General features: G+C 39.3%; 1 protein-coding gene across 1 annotated transcript; it reads left to right on the forward strand.

Moving 5' to 3' along the window:
- The first annotated feature begins 4,187 nt into the window (after positions 1-4,187).
- LOC117287740 (exosome complex component CSL4-like) lies at positions 4,188-14,884 on the forward strand. The gene is made up of 6 exons (XM_033768243.1): positions 4,188-4,219; positions 4,912-5,027; positions 6,472-6,546; positions 8,175-8,348; positions 10,158-10,239; positions 13,894-14,884. Exons 1-6 carry the CDS (start codon positions 4,192-4,194, stop codon positions 14,010-14,012), a joined length of 594 nt encoding a protein of 197 aa, XP_033624134.1. The 5' UTR covers positions 4,188-4,191; the 3' UTR covers positions 14,013-14,884.
- Positions 14,885-21,520: the final 6,636 nt, after the last annotated feature.

Below are 21,520 nucleotides of genomic sequence, written 5' to 3' on the forward strand. Positions count from 1 at the left end.
CAACTTGGTATACAGCCTATACCTCTAATGAAAGGGGGTAATGCAGTTGTACACAACTTCAATATGTAGTGGAAGAAATCAAGTTGTGTACAGCCTGCCTGCCTCTGGAACGGGAAAAGGCGTACACTTTGGTATAACTATGATTCAACACGGGAAAAGGCGTAGACTTTGATATAACCATGATTCAACTTGATATACAGCCTATACCTCTAATGAAAGGGGGGTGTGCAGTTGTACACAACTTTAGTATGTAGTGGAACATATCAAGTTGTGTACAGCGTCCCTCCCTCTGGAACGGGAAAAAGCGTACACTTTGGTATAACGATGATTCAACTTGGTATACAGCCTATACCTCTAATGAAAGGGGGGGGGGTATGCAGTTGTACTAGTATAACTTGCGTACACTCTGGCATAACAAGAATACAACTTTAGTATGTAGTGGAACATATCAAGTTGCGTAGAGCCTCCCTCGCTCTGGAACGGGAAAAGGCGTCAGTTTGGTATAACGATAATTGAACTTGGTATACAGCCTATACCTCTAATGAAAGGGGGTAGTGCAGTTGTACTAGTATAACTTGCGTACACTCTGGCATAACAAGAATACAACATTAGTATGTAGTGGAACATATCAAATTGCGTAGAGCCTCCCTCCCTCTGGAACGGGAAAAGGCGTCAGTTTGGTATAACGATAATTGAACTTGGTATACAGCCTATACCTCTAATGAAAGGGGGCAATGCAGTTGTACTAGTATAACTTGCGTACACTCTGGCATAACAAGAATACAACTTTAGTATGTAGTGGAACATATCAAGTTGCGTAGAGCCTCCCTCGCTCTGGAACGGGAAAAGGCGTCAGTTTGGTATAACGATGATTCAACTTGGTATACAGCCTATACCTCTAATGAAAGGGGGGTGTGCAGTTGTACACAACTTTAGTATGTAGTGGAACATATCAAGTTGTGTACAGCCTCCCTCCCTCTGGAACGGGAAAAAGCGTACACTTTGGTATAACGATGATTCAACTTGGTATACAGCCTATACCTCTAATGAAAGGGGGTAGTGCAGTTGTACTAGTATAACTTGCGTACACTCTGGCATAACAAGAATACAACTTTAGTTCGTAGTGGAACATATCAAGTTCCGTACAGCCTCCCTCCCTCTGGAACGGGAAAAGGCGTACACTTTGGTATAACCATGATTCAACACGGGAAAAGGCGCAGACTTTGGTATAACAATAATCCAACTTTGGTATGTAGTGGAACAAATCAAGTTGTGTACAGCCTGCCTGCCTCTGGAACGGGAAAAGGCGTAAACTTTGGTATAACCATGATTCAACACGGGAAAAGGCGCAGACTTTGGTATAACAATAATCCAACTTTGGTATGTAGTGGAACAAATCAAGTTGTGTACAGCCTGCCTGCCTCTGGAACGGGAAAAGGCGTACACTTTGGTATAACTATGATTCAACACGGGAAAAGGCGTAGACTTTGGTATAACCATGATTCAACTTGATATACAGCCTATACCTCTAATGAAAGGGGGGTATGCAGTTGTACACAACTTTAGTATGTAGTGGAACATATCAAGTTGTGTACAGCCTCCCTCCCTCTGGAACGGGAAAAAGCGTACACTTTGGTATAACGATGATTCAACTTGGTATACAGCCTATACCTCTAATGAAAGGGGGGGTATGCAGTTGTACTAGTATAACTTGCGTACACTCTGGCATAACAAGAATACAACTTTAGTATGTAGTGGAACATATCAAGTTGCGTAGAGCCTCCCTCGCTCTGGAACGGGAAAAGGCGTCAGTTTGGTATAACGATGATTCAACTTGGTATACAGCCTATACCTCTAATGAAAGGGGGTAATGCAGTTGTACACAACTTTAGTATGTAGTGGAACATATCAAGTTGTGTACAGCCTCCCTCCCTCTGGAACGGGAAAAGGCGTACACTTTGGTATAACCATGATTCAACTTGGTATACAGCATATACCTCTAATGAAAGGGGGGGGGGGGGGGTAATGCAGTTGCACAAGTATAACTTGCGTACACTTTGGCGTAACAATAATACAACTTTAGTATGTAGTGGAACATATCAAGTTGCGTAGAGCCTCCCTCGCTCTGGAACGGGAAAAGGCGTCAGTTTGGTATAACGATGATTCAACTTGGTATACAGCCTATACCTCTAATGAAAGGGGGTAATGCAGTTGTACACAACTTCAATATGTAGTGGAACATATCAAGTTGTGTACAGCCTCACTCCCTCTGGAACGGGAAAAGGCGTACACTTTGGTATAACCATGATTCAACACGGGAAAAGGCGCAGACTTTGGTATAACAATAATCCAACTTTGGTATGTAGTGGAACAAATCAAGTTGTGTACAGCCTGCCTGCCTCTGGAACGGGAAAAGGCGTACACTTTGGTATAACTATGATTCAACACGGGAAAAGGCGTAGACTTTGATATAACCATGATTCAACTTGATATACAGCCTATACCTCTAATGAAAGGGGGGTATGCAGTTGTACTAGTATAACCTTCGTACACTTTAGCGTAAACAATAAAGTCGTGTACAGGCTTCCTCCCTCTGGAACGGGAAAAGGAGTACACTTTGGTATAACGATGATTCAACTTTGTATACAGCCTATACCTCTAATGAAAGGGGGTTATGCAGTTGTACAAGTATAACTTGCGTACACTTTGGCATAACCAATAAAGTTGTGTACAGCCTTCCTCCCTCTGGAACGGGAAAAGGAGTACACTTTGGCATAACAATAATCCAACTTTGGTATGCAGTTGTACAAATAAAGTTGTGTACAGCCTCCCTCTCTCTGGAATGGGAATATCTTTCTAATCATATGCATTTTATAACAAACGGTTAAAAACGCTTTTTGAAGACCAATTCGACCGATCCAAGGCAACATGCCCCTTTAACGTTTGTGCTTGATGTTCACTTTTCACTCTAGGCCTACTCATTTATTTATATTATAGTATATTTTTTAGTACGACGCATTAAACACCCTCCCACACAGAATGGTAGCTCTACCCTAAAGAATTTGCCACGTAACGGGGATGGAGGGGGTGGGGGTGGTTAGGTCGCAAAGCCCTTCCAGCTAATCCAGTTCCCCCTTCTAGCCTCTTGATACGCCGGTAGTTTTTAATCTCAGAATTCAGGACTTTACATTGAGGTTAATGGTCCGGCACGCGAGGCAATTGGGGATAATGTGCCCCCACCCCACTTGTATGCTGTTTGTCCGGGTACCAGCGCGACATACATTATTGTTGTTCATATATTATTTGTTTGTTTTTCAGAACTACGTATTTTGTAAAATTACCATTGTAGGTCTACACAAAAGTATCATCAAATGTCATGCCAACTAGGCTTAATAGCCTTCCCTCTTTTAAACTTACAGCATTCCAAGTTGAGGGCGCCCTGGTAGATCTTAGTACTTTTAAGAAGTTCACAAAATAAATATTGGAATTGATAGTGCCACACTTTTTAATTATTTTAATTTTGTGCCTTTTGTTTTGTCATTTTGCCTTTCCTAGAAAATTTCTACTCAGTGCCTTTAGATGGCGCCGAATTAAGTTCAATTCAATTTCAATTCAATGTACATTTTATTGTTCATGTCGACAGTAACAATATTAAGCATAGGCCTACAGTTGAAAACAAACAATGAGTATTATGTATGCCAGATAACTTAACAGCAAAACAATGTATAAACATTTCTATTTACTTGGCTCGAATTTACAGGATTCGAATTAGGTCCTATTTATAGTTATATTACAGGGCTCGAATTTAGGTGAAAAGTCTACATGACTGCCAGGACTTGTAAAGCTCAACTAAAAGATCTTGAGACTCAAAATCGACGTTTTAAAACATAATATATTTCGAAGTTTACGCCGCCCTTACTTTGTCCCCCCCCCCCCCCCCGCCTCTCCGGCGGCTGCAATAGAACTCGCTGTATGATCCCGTTGGCTGGAACATTTTGAGAATAAAAACATTGTGATATCAGATTAATAAATAATCCTTATATTCTATTATTTAGAAAACATTCCTAGCATTCTTTCATTCTTTCCCCTGTGTAGAGCTCGATGATGGATAGTTTTACATTATCTTTTTTCCAGGAGAACTTATTGAAGCTGATAAAGGGCGCCCCCTTGCATCATACTTCGATAAACAAAATGGCAGCCCCCACGGTGTGCATTCCTGGTGAGTGATACTCTCGTTTATAACACGGTTTATTACAAACGTGAATAGATATGGACGATGAAAACAATTTTATTTTGTAACATGAACAAATAGCTTAGTTTTGCGGGGTTTTGGATTGAAAATTTCCCCAATTTTAATTAACTTGTTTACTAAAATCAATGTTCTTACAGTGACACGCACGTCATGCACGTGTGTGTTGTGTATTTTAGGCTGTGTGTACTGCCTCGACTGTGTTGACTTGACTAACTAAGCCACTTGGAATTCTTTACTTACATACAATTACATGTACCTCAGAAGCCTTGAGCATTCTTTCAAAATCAACGTGGAATATTGGCCAATCCGATTGTGTCAACATGGCATTGGTTGTACTTGTATGCACTCTGCAGACTTCCATTTATTTATCAGTGCATCATTCAATAGAATCAATCAATGGTGTAGCTCTGCTGAGTTCGTGTCCTCGCTAGTCCGACAATTTCTGCAGTGTATAGTGTCCGAGTGAGTGGTCATATGGGGTATAATGGTATAATGTGTTGGGTTGGACCTGTGTACAACTACAATGCCTTGTTCAAAAACCAAATTTGAATACCTGTTTTTGTCGGGAGGAATGAAGGATACAGGTTACCGCAAATTTATGTTGAGTTTTGTATTATTCTGAGTAAACTTTGACTTTTTTCCACCATGTAATTCATCAGGACAGCGTCTTGGAAGTGCTGAAGAATATCAATCTGGGAGAGGAACAGTTACAAGACAAGGTTTCATCTACTCGAGTCTGGCTGGTATTCAACATGAAGAGAAAAAGGGAGAAGATGTGAGTATACATGTATTATAGATTATTATCCAAGGCTCACCCTTAACACCAGCCCGACATTCGGCATACATGGTCTAAGTCTAAAAGAAAACTGCTATTATGGGCAAAAAGATGCCACTTTCCTTGTATGCTTTGGTTTTTTTGAAGGGCACCAAGGCATTTGGGAAAAAAGGCACCCTGTGAGGAAATTGTAAATTTCTACTGGAGCATTTCAAGAGCACCAAGGCAATGGAGACATACACCTTCGATGCCTCAAAGGAGTATCAGGCTGGGGCTACTAACAACTGTTCTTGTTCAATTTCTTCCTTTTCTGATGCAAAACAAATGTTAAGGAAAGAAAGACCTGGGGTCGATTTCACGAAGAGTTAGGACTAGTCCTAACTTAGGACTAGTCCTAGGAGATATTAAAAACGTATGGCTAGTCCTAAGTTAGGACAAGTAACTCGTCATAGCTAGAGATAAGACTCACTGCTCCTAACTCTTTGTGAAATCCACCCCTGGGCTTCCAGGTTGTGTCCAAAATAAGATTGGACATTCCCTGCCAACCTTGCTCCCAATTTATGTCAACCCCGTGCTCACTTCTTGTCACCATTTCTTATATATACCATGGCCAATATGGCCCGCTCCCCATCCCCAAATGTTCCCATGTTTTAGCATACTCTTTTCCTACTGCACAGTTGTACAGAAGTACCCCCTCCTAAAACCCTCTAAAGAAATACTGAGATTCCCATGACAATGGGTTGGGGGGGGGGGGTACACCATGCCACATATCGAGCATACCATTGCATTAATATTGTGAGTTGAGAATTTCACTGTATCTGTCATAATTAACTGTTATACTTTCAATATTGAATTTGCATTCATTTCTATTTTTCTGTTTGAAAATATTTTCCTTGCATTTTGTTTATGTTTTACCGTCCTCGTTAAGCGACAAGTTATTGATTAAGCTGGGTATAGTAACAGGCCTAGAGTACTCTTCATGTTCATTCATCGTTTAATCTCTAACATTGCCCAGTTTAATTAGCCTTTTAATTTTTGATTTTTTTGTTGATATAATGTTTTGACATAAATTTATTAGACTGTGTTTAATGTTGTATTTAAAGTGTGTATTATCCTATATTGTGTTTTTCATATTTGCTTGTATGTTGTAATGCTTTTCCTATTTATGAGGAGTGCTCTTTTAGATAGTGATTTAGTCTGTTTTTTTAGGCAGTCACTTTGCTGCTGTTTCTTTTGTGTATTTCCAACATTTCGCTGTTTTATCGTAATGCTTGGTCTGATTTTATTCTAATTCTGTATAGGCCTAATGTAGTGTTATGTTTGTGAAAAGCCTGAATGAATAAGTAATAAATAAAAACAAATAAATAAATAATTAAATATGCAGATCATGAGTTATCAACGCAAGAATTGATTTTTAACTTCATTTCATTGTTTTTGTTTTGAGCTTCCTGAAATACAAGTTCTTCTGGAAGATCAACAAACCATGGTGCCAGAAGTAGGTTCTGTTGTCACAGCTAAGGTGAGATACATTTTATTTACCTTTTTGTGTAGCTTAGCGCTATTTAGCAGAATTTGTGCTTTAACATTCTTGTAAGTTGTCACAGATTTGACTGCTATTCATATTTTTGTGATTGGTGGTTTAAAATGCTGTTCAGCCATTTTACATTTACTAGTCAAATTAAATTCTCATGCAATTTATTAGCTTTGAACCTCTTCAAACTCTTGTTTGATTTAAATGGTATTTAATTTGTTCTAAAAGTTCCTTTTTACCTCTGACTCACGATTGAGTTTACTCGTGTAAGTATTTTTGGTACTTTTTGCACACTAACTGAACATTTAATTTTGTTCCAACAACTAAAACTACTTATTTTAATTTGTGTATTTTAAAAAATAAATACAAAATTAGTATGGTAGCCAAACCTAGTGCAAAATTATTAGCAGTGTCCGTTGTTGTTTAATGTCAGACATAAACTCCTGACCTAAAAACATTATTTCTGTACTTGGCCAAAACAATCTACTATTTCCCGAAAATGTATTGAGTTTTCGCTCCATACTTTAGCAGAGTTTATTTGTTTCCAAGTCAACAGATGCAAAAGTCTTCACTCTGTATTATTAACAATGATGAGATCACATCAGCGACCACACAGAGTGAACACTGCCCTCTGTTGTTCATTGGTCACAAAAGACACAACCCCCTTCAGCTGAAACTGTTTGAAAACCATTGCATGCGGTTATCAGTGTGTATTTTGTACAGTTTTTTGGGGGGTGAATTTTCTCACACACTGCAGTATTTCAGATGACATACTTTTTTAGGACAATTTCGTCAAGAGTATTAGGCCTAACATTGTGAGGTTAAATAATTCAAGATGTTTAATAATAAATGTGAGGTTAAATAATTCAAGCTGATTTAAAAATCAACAGCAGTTATCTTGAATATGATATCTTAAAATAAATGTAATAATGGGGGAATTTTGGGATGTATGTGGCAACAGGCTAATCTCTATAATGTGCACATACTCAGAGTCAGAACTACATAGACAATGGTAGTTTACCTGGTAAGTCTGCTGCCGCCTAGCGTTCCAGAGTCTCCCATTGGCCCAACAGAGCCAATTTTTCTTGTTGTATTAATAAGGTAGTTAATGTGAATCTTCAAAAAACTAACAGTTTTCTTAAACAGTAGGCCTATGAATTATGTGTCATTACATTCTAAACAAAGAAATTATAATAATTGGCCTAAAATATCAAATCCTTGTTGTTGTATTATTAGGTACTAGATGTGAATCCTCAAAAGTGTAAGAGTTTTTGAAAACAGTATCAATCATGAATCACATCTTCTAAACAAAGAAATTGTAATGATTGGTCCAAAATAGCAAATCATTCTTGTTGTATTATTAGATAGTTAATGTGAAATCTCGTAAAAATTTAAAGTTTTTGAAAACAGTAGGCCTAACAGTTATGTGTCATACCTTCTTAACGATAATTGTAAAAACTGGTTAGAAAGCAAACTATTTTTGCGTATAATTAGGTAGTGAATCCGAATCCCAATAAATGTAAACGTTTTTGAAAACAGTATCAATCATACATTCTAATCTAAACATAGAAATAACTGGTCAAAAATTTAACAAATTATTGTTGTTGTTTTATTAGGTAGTGAATGTGAACCCTCGGTTCTGTCGCTGTGCCATCATGGGGGTAGAGCGCACTCAACTCACCCAAAGCTTCAGAGGGATGATACGCAAAGAAGACATAAGAGCCACGGAGAAAGATAAAATAGAGGTGTACAAGTCCTTCAGGCCTGGAGATGTGGTCCTTGCAAGAATTGTATCCTTTTTTGTGTGAAGGAGTTGCGATTTGTTGATTTATTTTACGTCACTGTACAGCAACAACAAAATAGGTCTGTACTTTCCAGAGAGAAATTTCAGCCCCAGTCAAAAGGCTGATTCAATACAGTTTTGCATGAATATCGTAAACTTGCAGTCAGAACTGAAAATTCTCTGTACAGAAATGAACAGGAGACTACATATTATTTAAGGCAGTGGACACTATTGGTATTGTACTCAAAATAATTATCAGCATAAAACATTTCTTGATTACGAGTAATGGGGAGAGGTTGATGGTATAAAACATTGTGAGAAACGGCTCCCTCGGAAGTGACGTAGTTTTCGAGGAATAAGTAATTTTCCACGAATTTGATTTCGAGACCTGAAGTTTAGAATTTGAGGTCTCGAAATCAAGCATCTGAAAGCACACAACTTCGTGTGACAATGGTGTTTTATCTTTCATAGTTATCTCGCAACTTCGAAGACCGATTGAGCTCAAATTTCCACAGGTTTGTTGTTTTATGCATATGTTGAGATACACCAACTGTGAATACTAGTCTTTGACAATTACCAATATTGTCCACTGTCTTTAAGATGTGATGTCATCAAACGTTTTGAGACTTTGACAAAACGTTTGTACTTGAAGGTTACCACACATAGTGGAATTTTACACAATATTTTTCGTTTCCATTACTTTTCATAAGGACTCTGTCTATTGGGAAAATGAGTGTATCTCAAAACTAAATCTGACCTTCTTAAAAATTCCCCCTTAAGGAAACCCTTTTTACTGTCTCTCATCAGAAGTAACATGACCATCTTCTTCCATCGAATGTGCATTGGTTCATGACAGTTGTTAAATAAAAACTACATTTTGATGAACACACTCTTCCCAAAACAGTTTTATATTTCTTACCCCTCCCCAACCAAAGATAAAATTTAAGCAATGTTTTTTTTTTTCTGAAAAGGGATAGTTAAAAGTTGTTTGGTAAGATGGGTTCTAAGGTGAGATTCTGTTTTTGTGCTGCACTCATTTTCAAATAGAAAGAGTCCTGATTATAATGAAAACAAAAATTACAAGTCTTTACAAAACCTCATGTTAAAATTGTGTACAATGCCATTGCATACGGAAACCTTCAAGTGTCCATGCCCACAAAAACGATTTCATAAACTTTCCCAAATCAGTATTTTAACATCCCCTCACCCTAGAAATAAATACTTAGTAATGGGGTGTCAGTGTCAACATGGCCATTTTTTATACGAAGCACATTAGTTGTGTCCTTCCCATATGAAGTCCCAACCGAGTGTGTAACTTGGACGTAAAATGGACGTTATTGTGATGAACGGGACGCCCCCGTTTCCTGTTGTTTGGTTTTAAACTTCTCTATGTGTGTGTGGCTTTTAAAGGCACTGTGGACACTATTGGTAATTACTCAAAGTAATTGTTCGCATAAAAGGTTACTTGGCAACGAGCAAAGGAGAGCTGTTGGTTGTATAAAACATTGTGAGAAATACCTCCCTCTGAGGTAAAGTAGCTTTGAGAAAGAGGTAATTTTTCACCCAAAATATAAAAGCCTTCAGGCCTGAAGCCTTTTATTATGCATCTGGCTGAAAAGTATTGCAACAGGGGTGTTTTTACTTTCATTATTCTCTTTCAATGACAAATTGAGGCCAAATTTTTACATGTTGGGATAGACCAAGTGAGAGTACTGGTCTTTGACAATTACCAAACGTGTCCAGTGCCTTTAAGAAAAGAAGATGTCAGCTTGTGCACGTAAACTCGTGGGTTCCTTAACACTGTCTCTACTTGCAGCTGTCTTTGGGTGATGCTCAGTCGTATCTCTTGTCGACTGCTGAGAATGAGCTAGGGGTTGTCCTCGCTCAGAGCGAAGCTGGTAAGGTTCTATTGTGTAGAAGTGTTAAGTGGTTATCACAACAGGTGGCGGCTGGGCGGAAAGGCTAGTGTGGTTGGCATTCATATATCCCACGCACCACCCCATCCCACCTACCAAAGGTTAAACACTACCGATGAAGTAAACAGGCCGGCAGTTATTTACAAAATTGTAATTACTGAAAATTTATCTCACCGCATGTGCGTATTAGTGTAAAGGGATTTTTACATCAAGCACCCAGCTTTCACAGTTCCATGACTTCCCGATATTCTCCAAGAATTCCTGATATTTTCCAAGATTCTTCCCAAGATTCCTCAATCCCCACATGCCCCGATTCCCCAAAATCCCATAGATTCCTCATTCCCCTGATTCACTCGGTTCACTAGAGTGCCCGCAATTCCCCCAAGTTCCCCTGATTCACCCAGATTCCTTTAATTCCCTGTGTTTTCCCAAGGTGCTCCCATATTCCCCCTGATGCTCCCGATTCCCCTGTTCCCTGTAATTCCCCCTGAACCCTACCCAAAGATCAACCCAGACATTCCCCCATATCCCCCGATCCCACCAACACGCCACGGAGTTCCTGTAATTCCCACATATCCAAAGATTCCCCATAGGCCCTGTAATCCCCCAGATCCCTAATTTCCCAGAGATTCCCCTTGATTCACACAGATTCCCCTTATTCCCTCAGATTCCCCTTGATTCCCTCAGATTCCCCTTGATTCCCTCAGATTCCCCTTGATTCCCTCAGATTCCCCTTGATTCACACAGATTCCCCTTGATTCCCCTTGATTCCCTCAGATTCCCTCAGATTCCCCTTGATTCCCTCAGATTCCCCTTGATTCCCTCAGATTCCCCTTGATTCCCTCAGATTCCCCTTGATTCCCTCAGATTCCCCTTGATTCCCTCAGATTCCCCTTGATTCCCTCAGATTCCCCTTGATTCCCTCAGATTCCCCTTGATTCCCTCAGATTCCCCTTGATTCCCTCAGATTCCCCTTGATTCCCTCCGATTCCCCTTGATTCCCTCAGATTCCCCTTGATTCCCTCAGATTCCCCTTGATTCCCTCAGATTCCCCTTGATTCCCTCAGATTCCCCTTGATTCCCTCAGATTCCCCTTGATTCCCTCAGATTCCCCTTGATTCACACTGATTCCCCTTGATTCCCTCAGATTCCCCTTGATTCACACTGATTCCCCTTGATTCCCTCAGATTCCCCTTGATTCACACTGATTCCCCTTGATTCCCTCAGATTCCCCTTGATTCCCTCAGATTCCCCTTGATTCCCTCAGATTCCCCTTGATTCCCTCAGATTCCCCTTGATTCCCTCAGATTCCCCTTGATTCCCTCAGATTCCCCTTGATTCCCTCAGATTCCCCTTGATTCCCTCAGATTCCCCTTGATTCCCTCAGATTCCCCTTGATTCCCTCAGATTCCCCTTGATTCCCTCAGATTCCCCTTGATTCACACTGATTCCCCTTGATTCCCTCAGATTCCCCTTGATTCACACTGATTCCCCTTGATTCCCTCAGATTCCCCTTGATTCACACTGATTCCCCTTGATTCCCTCAGATTCCCCTTGATTCCCTCAGATTCCCCTTGATTCCCTCAGATTCCCCTTGATTCACACAGATTCCCCTTGATTCCCTCAGATTCCCCTTGATTCCCTCAGATTCCCCTTGATTCCCTCAGATTCCCCTTGATTCCCTCAGATTCCCCTTGATTCCCTCAGATTCCCCTTGATTCCCTCAGATTCCCCTTGATTCCCTCAGATTCCCCTTGATTCCCTCAGATTCCCTCAGATTCCCTCAGATTCCCCTTGATTCCCTCAGATTCCCCTTGATTCTCTCAGATTTCCTCTTGATACCCCAAGTCCCCCATAATCTCCCATGCTCCCAAAGAGACTCCCGAACCCCAGCGCCAGTAGTACTATGGATTCAATTCCAGCTTCACAAACCCACGTCTCTACCCCATGTGGCATATCTCATGTCACCATAATAACATCACCCACGACAGGTACACCGGTACGTGCACACGTGAAATAATTTCCCCTATCGCCCCTGACAGCATCCAGCCTTAGTCCTCGCCAACTAAATTCCCTCTCCCTGATAAAACAGATAAGTCAAAATAAAATCAAAGGAATTCGGACTAAAAAAAACCCCCCAAGACTTGAAGAAGAAGAAGAAGAGAAAAAAACACCTCCATAATTGCGCCAAACTCAAGACCTTAGGCATCAAGTCTTGCCCGAGCGCATTATACGACCGCACACCTGTTAGATTTAGACCGTGCAGAGCTCGTTCCAGACGGCGTTAATTTGATCGTATCATAGGATCAGGAGGTACTCGGCCATAAACCCCGGTCCCAGCATCTCTTTTGATCATCAGTTTATGTTAACACATGAAATACTTCATCATTTATGATACATTAATTTTTAGTATTTCCCCTTTCTCAAGTCCTGACCTCGTTTGCCTTTTTGTTTCAAGGGGCTAAGGGTAGATGTCGTATAGGACTAAACAGGTGGGCACCACGTGGGACGAGTGCACTCTTGGCGGAATATATGAACTCTTTTATTCAAGCAGTGGCTAATTGTATTATTCCTGTTGACATATTTTTCTTATAAGTGGGTCGCAAGGTCTTGGTGTAATTATCATAAATTATCATAAATTAATGTTGATGGTCGACTAGGAACACCACCGTATGACATGCTGGTGCTTAAAGGCACTTGACACCTTTGGTAGTTGTCAAAGACCAGTAATCATACTTGGTGTATCCCTATCTCAACATTATGCAAAACATAGCAAATCTGTAAAAATTTTGACTGAATTGGTCATCGAAAAAAAAGTGACATCCTTGTTGCACAACATTGTGTGCTCGCTCGGTCTCCGTATGGTAAATGAAATCACTTTCTAAGTATCCCCCCCCCCTCTTCTTGATTGCTTCACGAGATCGGGCACCGTTATTTAGAAAATATCGCCTCTGATGGTAGCAAAACAGGTTGGCAAGTGTATTTGCTTGCGTGGTACACTGAACGTTACGGGACACTCTTAGCTTAACTTAGCTGGTGCAAACCCTGTAAGCTTAGAATGCTGATCGTCAACGCGAAACATCACATTCATGACATTGAGCCATGTCTTGCGGTTTCACCCGAAGGGCGTTTTCGAAATTACGGCCTGGGCTTGGGATCCGTAGAACTGTTTGAATCCCCTATGCGGTTTCACCCGAAGCGCGTTTTCGAAATTACGGCCTGGGCTTGGGATCCGTAGAACTGTTTGAATCCCCTACCCGTATCATCAATAGAAAAGTATGATTTCCTAATAGATGATGCAGTTCAAGCCCAATTCGAAGCCGTGGTTTCGACAACGGCCTAAGACCCTCGTGGTCACGGTCATCGTCGGGTACTCAAACACTAGGGCCCAATTTCATAAAGATGTTAAGCAGAAAATTCTGCACAGCTAAGCAAAAGATGACCGGGGTAACGGTCGCAGCAATGGTAACTGTATGGTATTTGGCTGGTAACGTATTTTTGTTGCCGAGCAAGAGTTTTCTGTGCAATGCAAGTTTTTGTGCTGACATGCTTTATGAAATTGTGTCCTGTTGTGAAGAAGAAGATGATGATGAATTGATGCAATTCCTCCCAATTTTTTCCCAACTTGTGTTGCAGGTGTGAATATGATCCCGATCAGCTGGTGTGAGATGGTGTGCCCGAAGTCCCACGCTAAGGAGTACCGCAAAGTAGCTAGGGTACAATCGCAGCACATCATACAACCTTCTGGTACATAGCACGCTCTCTGTAGCCTCAAGTAATCTATAAAACGGCAGTATAAAATCCCCTGGGTCAGAGTTAACTCGGGTGACATGGAGCCTGACCAATTCCTTGATCAGTATGACCCGGAATCTGTTTCTAAATGACACAGGAATGGGTCAATAACAACGAATGAGAAGTAAACTCTCGTTTTATAATTAGTGTCCGGGTGAGCCCGAGGTTTAGTTCGTATTATTCCAAAGTATTCCGACATAAATATCTGGGTTTTTTTTTCTTCTGATTTTGAAGGATGTTGTCCTGGTGCCAGGCTAGACTTGATTCAAGTCTCTTTCTCGTGCGAGAGGTCCCTATAAGAATATCCGCTATCAAAATGTATAGCTATTGTGCGTGCGGAACAGGTTGGGGAATGCATGAGCATCACAAAACAATAGTTTTCTGGCGGTAGCACGGGGTTGGGACCTGAGTCAAGGCTAGTGCCAGGCATTCGCATTGTACCAATCTTACCAGTCCTGAGTGGCATGTGGTTGTCGAGTTACCTTAGTCTGACGTTTCGAAGCTGTAACGAAAGAGGTTATAACTCGTCAGAAAACACGTCAACGAAATAATCCGGAGATTAGTTTAAAAAACTATGATTCCTCTCTTGAAATGTTGACGGTGTCTGCAGGCCATGAATGTGCTCATTTCCCCTCGGAGCTAAATATTGCTCCAAAAGGCTTATGTCCAGTTTGTCGTCCCGCTAGCGCACATCTCGTGTTTTATTATGAGGTTGTCCTTGTGGGGGCAGCCAAGTGTGTCGTCGATATGATGTGTTTGGAAATCACCAAAAGGGTTTTACTCTGTAAAATTATTTGAAGTCTTTGATTAATAAAAACAACATATAAAAACTACAGTTATTTGTTACGAGTTTGTTACCAGATTCGTTTGTTTGTATTTGAATGTGTCTTGTATTAGGGTTAGGGTTAGGGTTCTTGAGCTTCCAGTTCGAGGTTGCGTAAATCATCATTTGCTTATGCTGAGTTGTATCTGTCTCTTAAACTTAACCTTTTTTTTACTTCCACTTTCTTTTGGAGTTCACTTGTTTTGTTATTCACTCCAAAAGTTTCAGTTTATTGATTGATTGATTTCTTTCTTATCTTTTATCAAGGTGAACCGACCACAAACATTGTTGCCTCCACCGGTAAACAAAACCAAAACAAACAAACAAACAAACAAACAAACAATCAACAACAACAACAACAACAACAACAACAACAACAACAACAACACTGACAACAAATATCGGTGATTAAAACTTCAACACATTATATACTGTTTTATACATTGGCTTTGAAAGAAGTTAAAATAATTCTAATAACTGATTAACAATCTGGGGTCAGAAGTCCACCATTTTGTACTATAAATACATCCAAAAGAATAAATTCAGTTCAACCAGCTCACAACAACACAAGTACTTTCGTTCTCACCAAAACATGTTATATTCAAAAAGCTTTTCGAACTGACTCGAAGCCCCAGTTCCATTAGGATACGAATCGGTGAATAATCCAATTAGTCGTTTGCTTCTGTTATTTTCAGAAGCAAAAGATAGAGCTTATGTGACCTTGATGTGGTTTCCCGCGCATTATCACCAATAAACTTGAACATGAATGAATCACCAAAGACGCAATGACGTCTGTAATCACATAAGAGTATCAACGACTTTGTGTGTATTGATAAAAACATGAAAGAGAACGTGTAAAATAGTTTATACAAAGACATTTGAAATGTGGGTGCAAATAGTTCAAACAAAATGTTATATGTTTATAAAGCGTCATGCATGTTCGGTCCGAACACAGTCTGCGTGCCTTTAATACACGGAATATGTTATGGGACAAATTTGTTGGACACACTGGTTTTTCGAAAGTTGTCGGACACATGGGTTGGAGAAAACGGTTAATGCATGGCCTGACATTGTCGACAGACCATTGGCAGTGAGGCCTTCATTATTCCGCCAACCGTCCTCATAAAACATCGGTTAAGATAAGTGTAACATTAACCAACCTCTGATGAGCTCGATCGAATATTTTATGAGAGACCTCTTTGGTGTAAATAAGGCGTCCCCACGTGCGTTACTGTTTGAAAATCACGAGCGTTCGTACTACAAAATTTCAACCTATCCAATGAAATGTGTACATGGCCAGGCCTTATTCTTATACCAACGGTAGCCTCCGTGCCTCATGCCCCTGATCCTTGCCTTGGTGCACTAGAAATGTCCCAGTAGAAATTTAAATTTCTTTATAGGGTGCACTGAAGGACAAAAAGCCTTGGTGTACTTGCCCTTTCCAAAACGAAACATACAGGCCTGCACGGCCATATTAAACAACCAGCACCAAAATCTGACGACAAAAGTTTCCCTATCCGTTAGTTTAGACCTTCAATGATCATGTTGTGAATAAGGGCTCCCCAACTAACTAGAGAATACGTCAGTCATTGAAATTAAAAACCACACGTCCTTCGCGCCAAATTAAATCAATTATCCTTCCCTATGAAAATACCCACTATGACGTCATAACTCCTGCGATATTTATTCAGGAGGATAACTACATAGATTTAGGTTGGAAACGGTAAGAGTGTTTACCAGTGGAAGGCTCACATCAAAGCGTGTGTTTATTAAAGGCAGTGGACACTATTGGTATTTACTCAAAATAAGTTTTAGCATAAAACCTTACTTGGTAACGAGTAATGGAGAGCTGTTGGTGGTATAAAACATTGTGAGAAACAGCTCCCTCTGAAGTAACGTAGTTTTCGAGAAAGAAGTGATTTTCCACGAATTTGATTTCGAAACCTCAGAATTAGATTTTGAGGTCTCGAATCAAGCATCTGAAAGCACACAACTTCCTTTGACAAGGTTTTTAAAATTTTTTTGTTTACTTCATTCATATCTCGCAACTTCGACGACCAATTGAGCTCAAATTTTCACAGGTTTGTTACTTTGTGCATGTGTTGAGATACACCAAGTGGGAAGACTGGTCTTTGACAATAAACAATATAGTCCAGTGTCTTTAAGATACCACCAACCTTTGAATTTTTTTTAAAACCATTGCAACTACACAACTGGACTTAACTCTCTGCTGACAAACAAGCGCAGAGCTTGACAGTCTTGTTCATTATTTATTTACTTATTTCCTTCTTGTGCTTTACTCTCTCTTTTCCCCCTCCTGTTGTAGAGGAATTATTCCAATCTGCAAACGGGAGAAAATGCCAAATGAATTGGGCGGGAGATAGTAGACGAACATGCATAACAATAATAAGTCCGGCGGAGTAATCACTATCGATTTAGTTTCTTTCCACCGTATACCTCCACTGAGGTCTTTTTTTTGTTGTAATACGATTTGGAATTAGAGAGTACTGTAACAAAGAGGGAGAATTAAGAGCAACTTTCGAAATGGGGCGGGATGAAGGCCACATTATTATCAACTGCAAGATAACATGAAATGGGTATTGTAAACAAAATATATGAAAGTTTGGTAGTAAACAATCATGAGGAAGCAACAAAGACATCCACGCAAGTGAAAAAATTATTAATACAAAACATGTAGAAAAGTAGGCTATAGACTTTGGTCACGATGTGGTCGTCTCGATTTTACTTCATTCCAACTCATTTTAACCAAACTGAGGATGGGCGAAATAATAGTCTGGTGCCATGCGCAATGAATGTTAGCCTTCATTACTGTTATTGGAAACAGTGAACATGACCAATATGTTCACAGCGTGATAAAGGTCTACAGGAAACTTAATGAGCAGAATGCTTACTGCAAGCTTTCCATGTACATAATAATATCCCAAATAGAACATAAGATATTCCTTAATTTGTAACAACAATATTTTCTGTATTTTAATGTCTTTTTAAGCGCGAGATCCAAGGCCAATTCTGATGTGTCCTTGTATGTAAATAGACATACACCAAATCCATCAATCAATCAATTAATACCATTTCAACATAATGATCAGTTTGATTTCATTTGCAATCGAAATATGAAATTCGTGGGGAATATTTTTCGAAAACAATGTTCACAGAGATCAACTTGTAAATGGATGCGCATATTTCTCTCATTTTCTTGTCTGTAATTGTAAAAATATTATTCTAAGTACATTTCTGTCAGGCCTTTGTTTTGGATTTTCACCATAATTTCATTATATGTATTTTCTACTGTTAAAGCTTTTAAAAACTATTGTCCTATTTTTAACGATTGTAAATTATGTCGCAAGCAGTATGCTGCGATGACATACTCCCCACCAGGGAGCTGAGATGGTTTAAGGAGTGATATAAGGCCCAGTGACCAGGGGTAATAGTGTGAAGCGCTTTGGGACGCCCTCCGGGTGTGAAAAGCGCTATATAAAAAAGGGTTATTATTTTTATTATTATTATTTGAAAAATAAATAAACCTTAAACCGTAAACCATTGCCAATAATCAGTTCCATAATAGTACCAAACGTACGGGAACACACATTCAATTCAAACTCACATTACATTTTTTCAAGAACAGACCTAATTGTTAGGCATCGTAACCCGTTTTATTTGAGTGCAATTGAAAGTGCTTATTGCTTTCTGGTGTGTCAATTAAATTAGTCCTATTTTTATCAGTCAAATAAATAAATGGGTTTTCACCAGCTTGTTGATTTTTTTTGCAAGGGAGTCCAGACTTATTTCAATTGTGGCAATCAGATTAAGCGAGTGAGGTCTATGGGGCTTCAACATGTTATTTTTAACGAATTTTGACAATACTCGAGGTGGAAATATTTTACATTATGAAAGAATGAACTTTTTCGATTGAAACTAATCATTTTTTTGTTATCTGTAATTATAGTTCATCCCTTGCCTAATTCCCTGTGTGCTTTCATCTGTGATACTTATGCCACCTGACTGCATCTGTTACGCCAGTGTTCCATTGTCATTTAAAGGCTGTGGATACTATTGGTAATTACTCAAAATAATTATTAACATAAATTCTTACTTGGTAATGAGTTATGGGGAGAAGTTGATAGTATAACACATTGTGAGAAACTATTTGTTGCAAAATTACCAAATTTGTAGCATTTAGTAAGCGCAATAATATTGTTAGCATACTTCGGTACTTATAGTGTTGATGAAATTGCACTCTGTTTAGCTCGTCGTTATCTAATCATTAAGCTTGGTTGTGAAATATTTGCAAGCCTCACGAGTTTACGATGTGGACACGTTAAAATGCGAGACTTTGTTTGCTTCACACAATGTTCAGTGGCTAAATGTACCAGCCATCCGGTACATTCCCGCACAATGTTATGTTTGATCATCGTATAAAAGTGTTTTGGTTCATATTGTTCTCCGAGATTAACTGTGGTGTGCACTGTCAGGTAGTGGACACTATTGGTAATTACTCAAAATAATTGTTAGCACAAAACCTTACTTGGTAAAGAACAAACGGGGAGCTGTTGATAATATAAAACATTAGTGTGAGAAACTGCTCCCTCTGAAGTAACGTAGTTTTTGAGGAAGAAGTAATTGTCCACGAATTTTACTTCGAGACCTTAGAACTTCGAGACCTTCGAGATTTAGAACTTGAACTTGAGGTTTCGAAATCGAGCTGTACAACTTCGTGTGATAAGGGTGTTTTTTCTGTCCTATTTATCTCGCAACTTCGACGACCAATTGACTTCAAATTTTCACAGGTTTGTTATTATGTGCACATGTTAAAGGCAGTGGACACTATTGGTAATTACTCAAAATAATTATTGGCATTAAACCTTACTTTGTAACGAGTAATGGGGAGAGGTTGATGGTATAAAACATTGTGAGAAACAGCTCCCTCTGAAGTGACCTAGTTTTGGAGAAAGGAGTAATTTTCCACAAATTTGATTTCGAGACCTCAAGTTTAGAACTTGAGGTCTCGAAATCAACCATCTAAACGCAAACAACTTCGTGTGACAAGGGTGTTTTTTTTTCTTTCATACTTGCAACTCCGACGACCGATCGAGCTCAAATTTTCCCAGGTTTGTTATTTTATGCATATGTTGAGATACACCAAGTGAAATGACTGATCTTTGACAATTACCAATAGTGTACACTGTTTTTAAGATATCAACTGAGAAGACTAGTCATTGACCATAACCATCAGAGTCCAGTGTGTTTAAGTACAGGGATCCTTATCATTGAAGACATTCTGCCAAAGGTCTGACATACGCATGTCTTTATTATTAGAGTATATAAATGAATGTTGGCAGACATAACAATAACACCAGCAGAAATAGGAATGTATAATGGCATTCACTCAAATGAACATTGCCTATAATAAAATGACAAGAAATTACTTCTTTTATACTTCTTTTATTATTTTATACTGCAATAAAATTTCAGCGAAAGATTTCGCGTGATTGCCTAACCACGAAATTCACGTCATAGGCACCATACACGTAGGCTTACTCAATTTGATGTTGTGTTCTTAAAAGTCAACGCGACAAATTGAGAGAACAAAGAGTATTTCAAGATTCACTGCGTCTGTCTTCACGATCATTGAGAACAAAAATAACCGTAGTTTGTGCTGACTATAATGTTTCCGCCAGAATTGTGCAGCTTCCGTTTAGTTAACAACAAAAATGATGCAGTTTCCGTAAAATAAAGAAAGGAAATTATGGTTGAGTCCACTCTCGGTTAAATTACCGGAGCAAACGAGAAACAAGCTCAGGTCATTGACATTTCAGAAACGTCAGCTACTTTTAGGTGACTTAAAAAATCAAAATAAAATCAAGAAACTTGTGTAGTCATCAGATGTTTAATCTCTCATGAACAGTTTTGCCTTTCTGATTCTTCGAGTGAATCTAATTGTAATGGGAAATGAAACAGTATAAGTTTCTCGATGTTTTATTTGCAGCAAAAAACGGGGACGTGTTTGGCAATCCGTTTTTGTTCTCACTGAGCCTCAAGAGACAGATGCACAAATCCGTTTTGAACATCTCACACATTGAATGATATATTATAGACGCTGAAATAAATGCTTTTAGTTGGACGAAATTTACTCAGTTATGCAACATTTCCTAAGTTGTGAAATGGTCAGGAGATGAAATGGTTAATTGACATAATTATGGCTCTCTGAATTTACGAAACCAAAATAGCAAATCCACAAAGTCCTAACAGATAGGAGCAAAGACTGATAAAGAGAGATTCATAAACAAATTTCAACTTGAGTATTGTTTGAAGCTTTGAAGAAACTATAAATAAATAGTAAACTTGCGGGTACAACCATGTGTAAATCTCTTAGGGTGAGTGTTGGCTCTGAAAAAAAAACTCGATTTGGTCTCGACGTTTCGAACAGTATACTCTGCTCGTCTTCAGGAGAATGCTGGACTGCTGGCGGTGGTGAAGTTGCGAGAAAACTATGAAAGAAAAACACATCCTTGTCACACAAAGTTTAGTGTTTTCAGATGCTCGATTTCAAGACCTCAATTCTTAATCTGAGGTATCGTAATCAAGTTAGTGGAAATTGGTTTTTCTCAAAAAATACATCACTTCGTT

This window comes from Asterias rubens, chromosome 3 (genome assembly GCF_902459465.1).
Source record: "Asterias rubens chromosome 3, eAstRub1.3, whole genome shotgun sequence".
Taxonomy (NCBI): Eukaryota; Metazoa; Echinodermata; class Asteroidea; order Forcipulatida; family Asteriidae; genus Asterias; species Asterias rubens.

What these genes read in the sequence shown, in the direction of transcription:
- LOC117287740 (XM_033768243.1), top strand. Translation starts at nt 4,192, where the DNA reads ATGGCAGCCCCCACGGTGTGCATTCCTG. An exon ending in CCCCACGGTGTGCATTCCTG is followed by an intron (nt 4,220 to 4,911) that starts GTGAGTGATACT and finishes GTAATTCATCAG; the next exon opens with GACAGCGTCTTGGAAGTGCT. An exon ending in AAGAGAAAAAGGGAGAAGAT is followed by an intron (nt 5,028 to 6,471) that starts GTGAGTATACAT and finishes TTTTGTTTTGAG; the next exon opens with CTTCCTGAAATACAAGTTCT.